Source organism: Colossoma macropomum, unplaced genomic scaffold (assembly GCF_904425465.1).
Source record: "Colossoma macropomum unplaced genomic scaffold, Colossoma_macropomum, whole genome shotgun sequence".
Classification (NCBI taxonomy): domain Eukaryota; kingdom Metazoa; phylum Chordata; class Actinopteri; order Characiformes; family Serrasalmidae; genus Colossoma; species Colossoma macropomum.
Genome location: NW_023494800.1, coordinates 4,773,061 through 4,785,172, shown reverse-complemented (window position 1 = coordinate 4,785,172; position 12,112 = coordinate 4,773,061). Strand labels below are relative to the sequence as shown.

The window sequence follows — 12,112 nt, the reverse complement described above, 5'->3', positions numbered from 1 at the left end:
GGTTAAATGCAGAGGTGAAATTTCCCCGTTGTGGGACAAATAAGGGTCACTTAATACTTAATAATAATACTTTACTGACTGATATATACGGTGGCCAATAGTACCCTATTCGTAGTACAGTTAAAAACACTCTGCAGATATACACACACACACACACACACACACACACACACACACACACACACACACTCTAATCTACTAATGTTTCCCATTCAGTGGAAACATTAGTAGATTATGAATAATTATTAAAATAATTATTAAAAAATCATTTGCTTCATTCAAATTTTGTTCTGAATATAATGAGAACGTTGAAAAAAGTGCTGTACAAATAAATTTGACTTGACTTGAATTGTGAACTTAGTATTGCAAATCATATCGAGTCATGAGTCGAGTGTATCACTACAGCCCATTTAACTAGTACACCGATCAGGCATAACATTATGACCACCTCCTTGTTTCTGCACTCATTGTCCATTTTATCAGCTCCACTTACTATATAGGTGCACTTTGTAGTTCTACAGTTACAGACTAAAGTCCATCTGTTTCTCTGCATACTTTGTTAGCCCCATTTTACCCTGTTCTTCAGTGGTCAGGACCCCAATGGACCCTCACAGAGCAGGTACTGTTTGAGTGGTGGATCATTCTCAGCACTGTAACACTGACGTGATGGTGGTGTGTTAGTGTGTGTTGCGCTGGTAAACACTGGTGTCCACTCACTGTCCACTCTAGTAGACACTCCTACCTTGTCAGTCCACCTTGTAGATGTAAAGTCAGAGACGATAGCTCATCTGCTGCTGCACAGTTTGTGTTAGTCATCCTCTAGTGCTTCATCAGTGGTCAGAGGACGCTGCCCACAGGACGCTGTTGGCTGGATATTTTTGGTTGGTGGACTATTCTCAGTCCAGCAGTGACACTGAGGTGTTTAAAAACTCCAGCAGCACTGCTGTGTCTAAAAGGGGGCTAACAAAGTATGCAGAGAAACAGATGGTTGTAGAACTACAAAGTGCACCTATATAGTAAGTGGAGCTGATAAAATGGACTATGAGCGTAGAAACAAGGAGGCGGTCAGAATGTTATGCCTGATCGGTATTCTTTATTATAATTGGGCTTCTTGATTTAGGCCTCATCCTTCTTTTGTTTACTAAACGTTTGTCATTCTTAACAGCCATTGAGTACCACAGAATCCTCTCATAGCCTGCAGGGCTGCCATCTTGCTTTTCCGGTCTGCTGCAGTTTTGGCCAGCTTTGATTCATAGGCAGGTGTTTGTCATCCAGGTGTGTTTGCATGTATCAGGTGAGAGTTCTCTACAAGCTGGATCTCGTCTGACTTGTCTGCATGTGTGTCTTTAGAGGTGAATCAACCAAAATAAGGGAGGTTATATTGAGCCTTTTGATGGAGAAAGCAACCTTCTCTCAGTGAGAAAACCCTCCTCAGTCTGAAGCTCACACTGCCTGATCTGAAGTGTATCCTGGTGTTTAAGGTGTTTGTGTATCTTCTCTGCAGATTTCGCTGGAGACGGAGTACCTGGGCCCGCGACGAGTCGAGGCGCTGAGGAGGGAGGATGAGGACTGGCAGAGGAAGGCCCACACGGCTGTGCTCTCTATCCAGGACCTTACCGTGAAGTACTTCGAGACCACAGCACGAGCACAGAAAGGTACTGCACCCTTTCTCTTTCTCTGCACGTTCATGCATTTGCATCAGACTCGGGTCATCAAGGGCTTGATTGCTGACCTATTCCAAGCTCCAGCCACATCATAGCAGCTGTTGTGAAGATGGACAATCTTTACTTTGTAGGGATGCAACTAAATAAAGATTCTTGATTGAAACCGAAATTCAGGACACACTTGGCAAAAAAACAAAAATGAAAGGAAAGGGCTCTTTTATATATAATTTGCCATTTTGTTTATGCTAGTGAATTAACATATTAATGTTGATGACGCCATAATCACCATGTTGGGAAAGAGAACTGAGAAAGCCTAAGGACTAATTTAACTTTAAACAAATTGCTAAATAATATTAAAAATGAAAAGTTGTAAAATGATTAATATATAATATTTATGTTTTCCCAAAGAGCATCTAAAGCTGAATTACAGGGCACCCGCACTTTAGGAAAACATCTTGTTTTTTAATATGTAATGCTCATGGACACGTCTAGCAGTCTGAAGTTTCTCCAGCAGGGGGTGCTATTAGCTTTACTGTTCAAGATTTAGAGAAAGAACGGACATAATCTTCAGCATTATCTAACAAACATGTTTGCAGTAAAAACTTTCAAAACGAGAGGTAAAAAAGTTTATTCCCAAAAGAAATTTGCGATGTGATTTCCATTTAAGAATTGCATTAATTTTCAGTTTAGATTAGATGTTGACACTATGTAGACCAATTTAATCGTTTAATTTTTTTCTTTTAGTCAAAAAATGGAAATGAAAACTTGAAATGAAAAATCCTGTTCAGCCTAATGAGAATTTGTAGTCATTTTTGTCAAAATAACTACATTTAGAAAAGCATTTGATAAGTCACTATTAGAAAAGGTAAGGAATATTATTTATATATTTATTTATTTGTTTGAGTTAACACTACGTTTCCAATCTAGCTAGCTTTGATGAACTACGACAACATGGTCCAGCTCGGTAGCGTAGCGTTTTGAACTGGAATCTCAATGTTAGTTAGCAGCTGAACACATGCGGTAGCTATTTATTGTGAATATTTTCTGTATTTTGACAAAATCTGAGTTGTACAGGTTCTCATTTGGTTAAATGGAATTTGAATGGCAAAATTATGTAAAGCTTGTCCAACCTTGTCCAGTCCAGCGGTGACTGTGAAAGAATGCCTTTGTGATAGAAGCAGAGACAGACCAATTACCTGATCAGCTGAATGAGGTTTCTTAAAGCAGGGAAACCACAAGACTGAGGAGGACATGGACTTCACTAGAATGTGCAAATGCTTAGGTGACTGTTTACAGTGAGACAGTAGCATGTGTGCGTATGTGTTTGTGTTTCAGTGATGTATGAGCGCATGCGTGCAGATCAGAGGAAGTTTGGTAAAGCTGCGTGGGGAGCCGCAGTGGAACGCATGGAGAAATTGCAGTATGCTGTTTCCAAGGAAACACTGCAACTAATGCGCGCCAAGGAGATCTGTCTGGAACAGAGGAAACATGGACTGAGAGAGGAGGTAGAAAACATATCCATATGCATATATAGACATATATACACTCACACCCAACCATTCATGTATTTACATCCATACGCCTTGGGCTTCGTTTGTTATTTGTTTCCCCAATCAATTGAAAACACCAGCTGTCTGTTATGTTGTGGAAACATTTCATGATGGAAGAATGTAAAAGCTGCAAAATTACATACATTAAAGTTAAGAACATTTGCATTCTTGTAAAATGGTTCCGATTTGGAGATTTTAAGATTTAAGTTTATCACAGCAATTATACACACGTACATACGTACATAAATACGGTAATGCACATGACATCCGAAAGTTACTGTTTGCAGATCAGTGATTGGAAAAACCAGGAAAAGAAATAAGATTCAAGGTCTAAACTTGAAGATCTCTAATCCAGGTTCTCAAGCTGGTCCTCAGGACCCCACACAATCCACATTTTTGCTCCAGCCCAGCTCGCAACACGTAGGGATGGAGCTGATATGTGGGCGCTCTGGGGTTCCTGAGGAACGGTTTAAAAACTACTGTTCTAATCTTTCACAATTTCTCTCTCAGATGCAGGGACTGCAGGGTGGAGAGGATGCAATGGCACGTTTGGACCAGTTGGAGGCGCTGTACTACGAGCTGCAGCTGCAGCTATATGAGATCCAGTTTGAGATCCTGAAGTATGAGGAGCTGTTGCTGACTGCGCAGCTGCAGAGCCTGCGCAGGCAGATGACCGGTTAGTCTCAGCTGCTCACTTGCTACATGCAGGACACATCAGGCATCTCTAATATCTGGATAGTAGTCCTCAAAGTACTGCTTACACCAATCAGGCATAACATTATGACCACCTCCTTGTTTCTGTGCTCATTGTCCATTTTATCAGCTCCACTTACTATATAGGTGCACTTTGTAGTTCTACAGTTACAGACTGTAGTCCATCTGTTTCTCTGCATACTTTGTCAGCCCCCTTTTACCCTGTTCTTCAGTGGTCAGGACCCCCACTGGACCCTCACAGAGCAGGTACTATTTGGATGGTGGATCATTCTCAGCACTGCAGTAACACTGACGTGGTGGTGGTGTGTTAGTGTGTGTTGTGCTGGTACGAGTGGATCAGACACAGCAGTGCTGCTGGAGTTTTTAAACACTGTGTCCACTCACTGTCCACTCTATAATAATAATAATAATAATAATAATAATAGTAATAATAATTTTATTTATATAGCACTTTTCATACCAGTGGCAGCTCAAAGTGCTTTACAGACAGGTGATAAAACATAATTATAGAAAAGATCATTAGTACTTAATTAGAATCAGAAGAAAATGAAGATTAAATTACAAGATAAAAACCACGAGACATTCAGTTTTAGTTAAATGCTAATTTAAAGAGAGACGTTTTTAGGTGCTTCTTAAAAGTGAGCACTGAGCTTGACTGTCTAATAAAAGGTGGAATTGAATTCCACAGTTTAGAAGCAGAATAACTGAAAGAGTCTCTCCATGTTTTCTGTATTTTACAGAGGGTATCTGTAGAAGGCCACTATCTGCAGATCTTAGATTGCGGACCGGAACATAAACACACAGACACTCTGTGATGTAAGCAGGTGCTAGGTTGTTTTGAGCTTCAAAGACTAGTAGCAGAACCTTGAAATCTATCCTGAATGATACAGGCAGCCAGTGCAGTTCTTTCAAAACGGGAGTGATCTGATCTCTCTTTTTTGTTTTTGTTAGGATGCTGCTGCATTTTGTACAAGTTGTTAGGGATGTATAGTTTTCTTAGGAAGTCCAGCAAGAAGAGCATTACAGTAGTCAAGTCTGCTTGTAAAAAATGCATGAACAAGTTTCTCTGCGTCGCTCTGAGACAGAAAAGGCCAAACTTTAGCGATATTTCTCAAATGATAAAAAGCTACTTTAGTGACCGTGTTTACATGTGAGGTAAAACAGAGCTCAGAGTCTAAGATCACACCCAGGTTTCGTACTTCAGGTTTGGTAGATGAAGCTAAAGAACCAAGTTTCTCAAAAATAATTTTTCTCTGAGTTTCTGCACCAACAATCAGTAATTCAGTTTTTTCATGATTTAATTGTAGAAAATTTTGCGACATCCACTGAGAATATCTGACACACAGCTGGTCAGTCTGTCTACAGAGTCTTGATCTCCAGAAGGAATAGTAATGTATAGCTGGGTGTCGTCAGCATAGCTATGAAAATGTATACTATGTTTCCTAATAACATCACCTAGAGGTAGCATGTACAAAGAGAAAAGCAAAGGCCCTAAGACTGAACCTTGGGGGACTCCACAAGAAACGGCAAATCGTTTTGATGAATGATTTCCAAGTGAAACCATGAACTGCCTATTACTTAAATATGATTTAAACCATTCTAAAACTGTGCCTGAGAGGCCGACCCAGCATTCAAGACGCTGGAGTAAAATCTTGTGGTCAACGGTATCAAAGGCTGCACTAAGATCTAATAAAATCAAAATAGAAGGATTTTGTGCATCAGCGCTGAGCCTGAGGTCATTCATAACACAAATCAATGCTGTCTCTGTACTATGGTTAGAACGAAAACCTGACTGAAACTTCTCATATAAATTGTTTGATATTAGATACGTATTTAGTTGTTTGAAAGCAACTTTACTTAGAAAAGGTAGGTTTGAAATCAGTCTAAAATTATTTAGTATGGAAGGATCCATGCTACTGTTTTTAGCAGAGGCTTCACCAGGGCAGTTTTGAAAGCATCTGGAAAAACACCTGAGCTTAGTTTGTTTAAAATAGTTGTGAGCTCTTCATAGTTGATAACAGAGAAAGATGTCATTACTGATGTAGGTGACCTATCAGGAACATTATAGGAGCTTGTTTGCGTCTGCTGAGCTACACCCTGTCGTATCAGGTCTATTTTATTTTGGAAATGAATTGCGAACTCTTCACAGATATTAGAATATAAATCATCATTAAACACACTAGCAGAGAGGTTAGGGTTAATTAGTCGGTCTATAGTGGAAAAAAGGATTTTGGTATTATTTTTGTGTCTATTGATTACACTAGAGAGATATGACTGTCTGGATATTTTCATAGCATTATTATAGACTGAGATCTGCTCTTTGAGAATATCATAGTGAACCTGCAGTTTAGTTTTCCTCCATAAGCGCTCTGATTTACGACAATTTCTCTTAAGCTGGCGTATTTCCGCATTCATCCATGGATTTTTAAGAGTGCGCGAGCTTTTCTTCCTTTTTATAGGGGCGAGAAGGTCAAGGCCTTCCTGTAATCTAGCACTTAGATCGGAGACTAGATCATTACAGGATGGAGTTGTATCTGTATTCGCTGAACTATTATAAACAGTTTTAAACTTTTCAACTGTTTCTGAGTCTATGTAATGTGTTTAAAAGTAACTTTCAGGTACTTTCTTCTTTACTTCTAAATTGATTTGAAAGAAAATACAGAAGTGATCTGATAAGAAAACATCAGAGATTTTGGACACCTTTGTTTTTAAACCTTTAGTGATGACCAGATCCAAAATGTGACCTAGCTTATGTATTAGACACTCCTACCTTGTCAGTCCACCTTGTAGATGTAAAGTCAGAGACGCTAGCTCATCTGCTGCTGCACAGTTTGTGTTGGTCATCCTCTAGTGCTTCATCAGTGGTCACAGGACGCTGCCCACAGGACGCTGTTGGCTGGATATTTTTGGTTGGTGGACTATTCTCAGTCCAGCAGTGACACTGAGGTGTTTAAAAACTCCAGCAGCACTGCTGTGTCTGATCCACTCAGACCAGCGCAACACACACTAACACACCACCACCACGTCAGTGTTACTGCAGTGCTGAGAATGATCCCCCACCCAAACAGTACCTGCTCTGTGAGGGTCCATGGGGGTCCTGAAGAACAGGGTAAAAGGGGGCTAACAAAGTATGCAGAGAAACAGATGGACTACAGTCTGTAACTGTAGAACTACAAGGTGCACCTATATAGTAAGTGGAGCTGATAAAATGGACTATGAGCGTAGAAACAAGGAGGCGGTCAGAATGTTATGCCTGATCGGTGTATATTTGGCTAATGCTTTTTGTCCATTAACCATTTTCAGTCCATCTTAAACACCATCTTATTCAATGTCATCACTTAGCTGGAATCAAACCTCAAGTTCTCTGGCTTTCTGCCACATCTTAATGCCCTAAGGAAGGATGTTGACTATAAACACTGTTAAGGATTGTGAATATTTTGTATGTGAAAGATGCGTTTTTGTTCAGTGTAATCTTTATCTTTGTGTGTTTATGTATGTTTTGTGTTGTCTGGTTCACAGAGAGGCAGGACGAGGTGGTTTACTATGACACATACGAGAGTCCTGATGCCATGCAGGCCACTGATGACCCCTCATTCATCCTCCCACCTCTTAGAGACGAGGTCACCCAGCTGCAGCAGAGAACACGGCAGCTGGAGGCTAGGAGGGGCCGCATCACCGCCAAAAAAGCCTACCTCAAAAACAAAAAGGTACAGGCCGGTCACAGAGCAGAATGGCTCAATACAACCTAAAAAAGATCGTTTGAAATAGGAGTTATGATGTTTTCACTCAAAATGCACGGATTACTGTCTGGCATTTCTCCTTTTAAAATGGTATTGATTAGATTGTGTCAAGAAAGTTGAACTCTGCAACAATATGTGCTGATTGGAGCGTTTGTTCATTAGGAGATCTGCATTGTCAATCACACCCAGAAACTGCAGCAACGGCAGAGCGGCCAGGGCTTCGACTCCCCACAAGCTTTGCGGCAGGTGTGTGATTTTGCTGCCTTTCCCATTTGCCATGTGTTAGCAAGCATGATGTTAGCCTGTAGTTCTCTAACTAACCCATTAAAGCTTTGAGTTTCACTAACCTACCAGTTTGTGACGATTTTCTTTAAAGAAAATCAACTTTCCAAATTAGAAATGAATTTCAATATGCATAGATTTCATAGAAAAAAGAGACTCCTTGCAATACATGCCTTTCTGCCCAAAAGGATGAAGAGGAAGAGGAGGAAGTGAGGATTTCCCGCGTCAGCCAAGAGAGACAGAAAACACTTGACAGACTGCGCAGCTTTAAACAGGTTAAATGTCACTTCACTGCGTAACCCAAATAATGTGGTCTCATAGTATTAAAAGCCAAGCAATTCAAAAATGTTAACACATTTTCTGAACTATACAGAGGAGCAGTTATATGTGCACATCCTATGAGATTTTGACCATTTCTTTTGTCTAATTTTCTCCTCAATGTAGCGCTACCCAGGCCAAGTCACCCTGAAGTCCACGCGACTCCGGCTAGCATTCGCTAGGAAGAAAAATGGTTCCGCCCAACCACCCACCACTGTGAAAGTGGACCAGCCCCAGACACAGGTGGCCAGCGTGCAGACAGAAGACGCCCCAGCTCCTCTAGAACATTCCATAGCCGTCCCCGAGCTCCGGAGGCCTGAAGGCTTCTTGTCTTTGCCGCCAGTGGTCGCCTCCGTTCCGGAGACCTTGGGACCGTCCTCCCTACCCCCAGCTCGAGAGCTGACATTGCTGGACTCTTCCACTTCTCCCATCTCTCCCCCGCCTCCTCCTCCACCCCCACCTCCCCCACCACCACCTCCATCACTGGAGGACATACCCACAGAGGGCCAGGGGCAGGCAGGTAGCCCAGTGCGCCAACCCAAAGCAGAGAGCCCTCTTGGCCCTTTCTCCGCCCGCTTCTTTGACAGCAGCCAGTTGGTGAACGCCCGGAAAAAACTGAGGAAGACTGCATCGCTGGAGTCGTCCCAGTGGAGGAGAGGTGAGGAAGGGGGACGTACTTTAGGAGATTCAGAGGACATGCTGCTCTGTGTAAGACAGTCCTTAGTTCCCAGTTTGCTGTAGTTTAGGTGTTAAGCTGTAAATTGACTATCATATAAAGGTAAGTCTGTATCACAACACACTTTTTTGGCGACTTACAAGAAGTGCTTTGTCTATCTAGAGAAAGTATCTTTGCTAGTTACCAATAGGTTAGAGAGAAAGCCAGTCCTGAGCTCAGATACTGCTAGAAACAAAAAGTCACTGTTGATACCCAGAGAAAAAGGAACAGAGTTGAGCACAGAGCAGTGCAATACAATACAACACATAAGTGCAGTACAATACATTACAATCAATACTTAATTCAGTGCTCATTTAAGTGCTGTATAAAGAGACGGTCTTCAGTCTGCGTTTGAAGACAGCGAGAGACTCTGCTGTACGGACAGCCAGGTCCCAGTGTGTTTGCATGCAAAAAAATTAGCCCCACCCCCTGTCTGCACACTTTACTCTGGTAAGCTGCACCCAGATGGCTCGTTTTGACCAATGATAGAGGTTTCCACAAAAGAAGGTAAATGAGATATCGGTGATCAGTAGACTGTCAATACTGTAATACTTTTATTTAACAGTTGTAAACCATTGCACTCTTACAGTAAACATGAGTCTCTGTGTTTTTAAGTGGCCTTTCCTGTTGTACAGTACTCATTTAACTACACTAAAAGCAGGCATGGCAGTTGGCAGCTACTGATTTAACCTCTTAATACTCCCAAATGGAGTCATAAAACACATGGCTTTAATCTTGATGTATTCAAAAGAGCGAATTATCCTTTTCCATTTTCATTCCTCTCTCCGTAGCGAGCTCTCCCATGGACGAGGTTCTGGCCAGCCTGAAGCGAGGAAGCTTCCACCTGCGTAAGGCTGAGCTGCGTGTCCTCGCACCTGATCCAGACGAGGATGACGGGAACAACATCCTGGCTCAGATCAGGAAGGGTGTGAAGCTGAGGAAAGTGCGGCGACAGGAGCACCGAGGAGCGAAGGGAATGCTGTCGGACTCCAGCGACCCACTGACTCGGAGCATCCACGAAGCCCTGCGTCGCATCAAAGAAGCGTCCCCCGAATCCGAGTCTGAGGACGAGGGGCTGCCCTGCACAGACTGGGAGAGCTAGGTCACTCTTTCATGAACATCTGCACACAGAATATGTATTCATGTATACCCTCACCAAGCACACATGTACGATAACCAGTTCACAAACAGACCTTAAAACCCTGCGTAGTTTTAATCTCGACTTAGCCTGCGTTTACATTACAGCGAAGCAAGACCATTTTTGTTTCCCGTCACGATGATGAAATTTTAGCTCACATTTTAGCTCACATATTATTGCCATATAAATAATTGCAATTAACTAATTAATTAACGCTGCCCTCTAAAGTGTTAACAGCAAAAAAAAATAAACATTACACGCTGCCGCCCTCTAAAGGTGTTATTAATAAACATTGAGTAAACTAACGTTACTCACCATCGCCCTCTAGAGGTGTTATTAACAAGCATCAAGTAAACAAACATTATTCATCATCGCCATCTAGAGGTGTTATTAACAAACATCAAGGTAAAAAAAACATTATTCACCGTCGCCCTCTAGAGGTGTTATTAACAAGCATCAAGGTAAACAAACATTATTCACTGTCGCCCTTTAGAGGTGTTATTAACAAGCATCAAGGTAAACAAACATTATTCACTGTCGCCCTCTAGAGGTGTTATTAACAAGCATCAAGGTAAACAAACATTATTCACTGTCGCCCTCTAGAGGTGTTATTAACAAGCATCAAGGTAAACAAACATTATTCACTGTCGCCCTCTAGAGGTGTTATTAACAAGCATCAAGGTAAACAAACATTATTCACTGTCGCCCTCTAGAGGTGTTATTAACAAGCATCAAGGTAAACAAACATTATTCACTGTTGCCCTCTAGAGGTGTTATTAACAAGCATCAAGGTAAACAAACACTACTCACAGTCGCCCTCTAGAGGTGTTAACAAACATCAAGGAAACAAACACTCACTGTCACCCTCTAAAGCTGTTTTTAACAAACATCAAATATGCAAACATTGCTCACCGTCGCCCTCTAAAGGTGTGGAAGTACCAAAGTTTTGCACGGAGGATCGTGGAAGCGTGGTGAAAAGCTTGCAGAGGGAGCGATAAAAATTTCAGCCTTTCTCAACTTTATTCAAATGATAAGTCATCTTCGGTGGGCAGCAGCCAATCAGATTGTTCAGATGTGCCACGGTGTGTTATGCCACATCCACATTCAAACTAAATGCTGAAGTCACATTTTTGAAATGGATATTTGGCCTTTTCTCATCTGCATTTTTTTGGAGCACAGAGTTAGCGTAGAGCTCTGCTTGGACGGATCAGCTGGCCTGCATTTTAGCGACAGTGAGGCCAATAGTGGGCAAGCTAAGCACTTTACTTTGCTGTAATGTAAATGCAATGTTATTCAAAGGACCTAGTAATCATTTCCCACGAATCCACTCACTGTTTCAGCTTGAAGGGCATTTGTTTTGTGAAGGAAATAATTATTCAATACATTGTTTTGAAGCTGTTTACGTAGAATATCAGGTGTGTCTTTACCTCAACGTGAAGCTCCAGATGTGTTTGAGTTCTTTACAAAACTCCCCGACTTGCTCAGAACACTGACCACACAGTGGCTGGGCATCGAGATTCAACAAAATTCCTTCATGTGTACCCCTCTCTCTCTCTCTCTCTCTCTCTCTCTCTCTCTCTCTTTCTTTCTCTCTTTCTCTCTCTCTCTCTCTCTCTCTCTCTCTCTCTCTCTCTCTCGCTGGCTCAGAGTGGTTTAATATCAGTCCTGCCACTGGTTATGAAATGTTTTTGTTTTCATTGTTCTTAAACGTCCATTCCATGATGTTTTATGGTGTTAGGAGACGTGCTTTTCCTCATCCACCTAACAAATGACCGATTCCGAACTGACAAAGTTTCAGTAACATTCACATTTAAAATTCAGCACAACAATCAGCTGTTTTGGTCTTGAACATGCGACTTATCAAAGCCTTTATGGATGCTTTTTGTAAGGTCAGTAACAGACAGATGATATTATACTTCATGATTAAAATTCCCAACGTCCATGGTAACCCGTGCTTCAGAATCCGCAGCCTCTCTGAAACCTGTGTTTAA

The 12,112-nt window shown here is 41.6% G+C and overlaps 1 protein-coding gene across 1 annotated transcript in view; it reads left to right on the top strand.

Annotated features, from left to right (window-relative positions):
- The window catches only part of jmy (junction mediating and regulatory protein, p53 cofactor), a 54,607-nt gene extending 43,077 nt beyond the window's left edge, over positions 1–11,530 (top strand). Inside the window, exons 3-10 of the mRNA XM_036587742.1 lie at positions 1,505–1,655; positions 3,000–3,169; positions 3,725–3,890; positions 7,448–7,635; positions 7,831–7,914; positions 8,139–8,225; positions 8,395–8,926; positions 9,775–11,530. Coding sequence (XP_036443635.1) covers positions 1,505–1,655; positions 3,000–3,169; positions 3,725–3,890; positions 7,448–7,635; positions 7,831–7,914; positions 8,139–8,225; positions 8,395–8,926; positions 9,775–10,085 — 1,689 coding nt within the window. The 3' untranslated portion in view covers positions 10,086–11,530. The remainder of the gene's footprint in view (positions 1–1,504; positions 1,656–2,999; positions 3,170–3,724; positions 3,891–7,447; positions 7,636–7,830; positions 7,915–8,138; positions 8,226–8,394; positions 8,927–9,774) is intronic.
- The last annotated feature ends 582 nt before the right edge of the window (positions 11,531–12,112 follow it).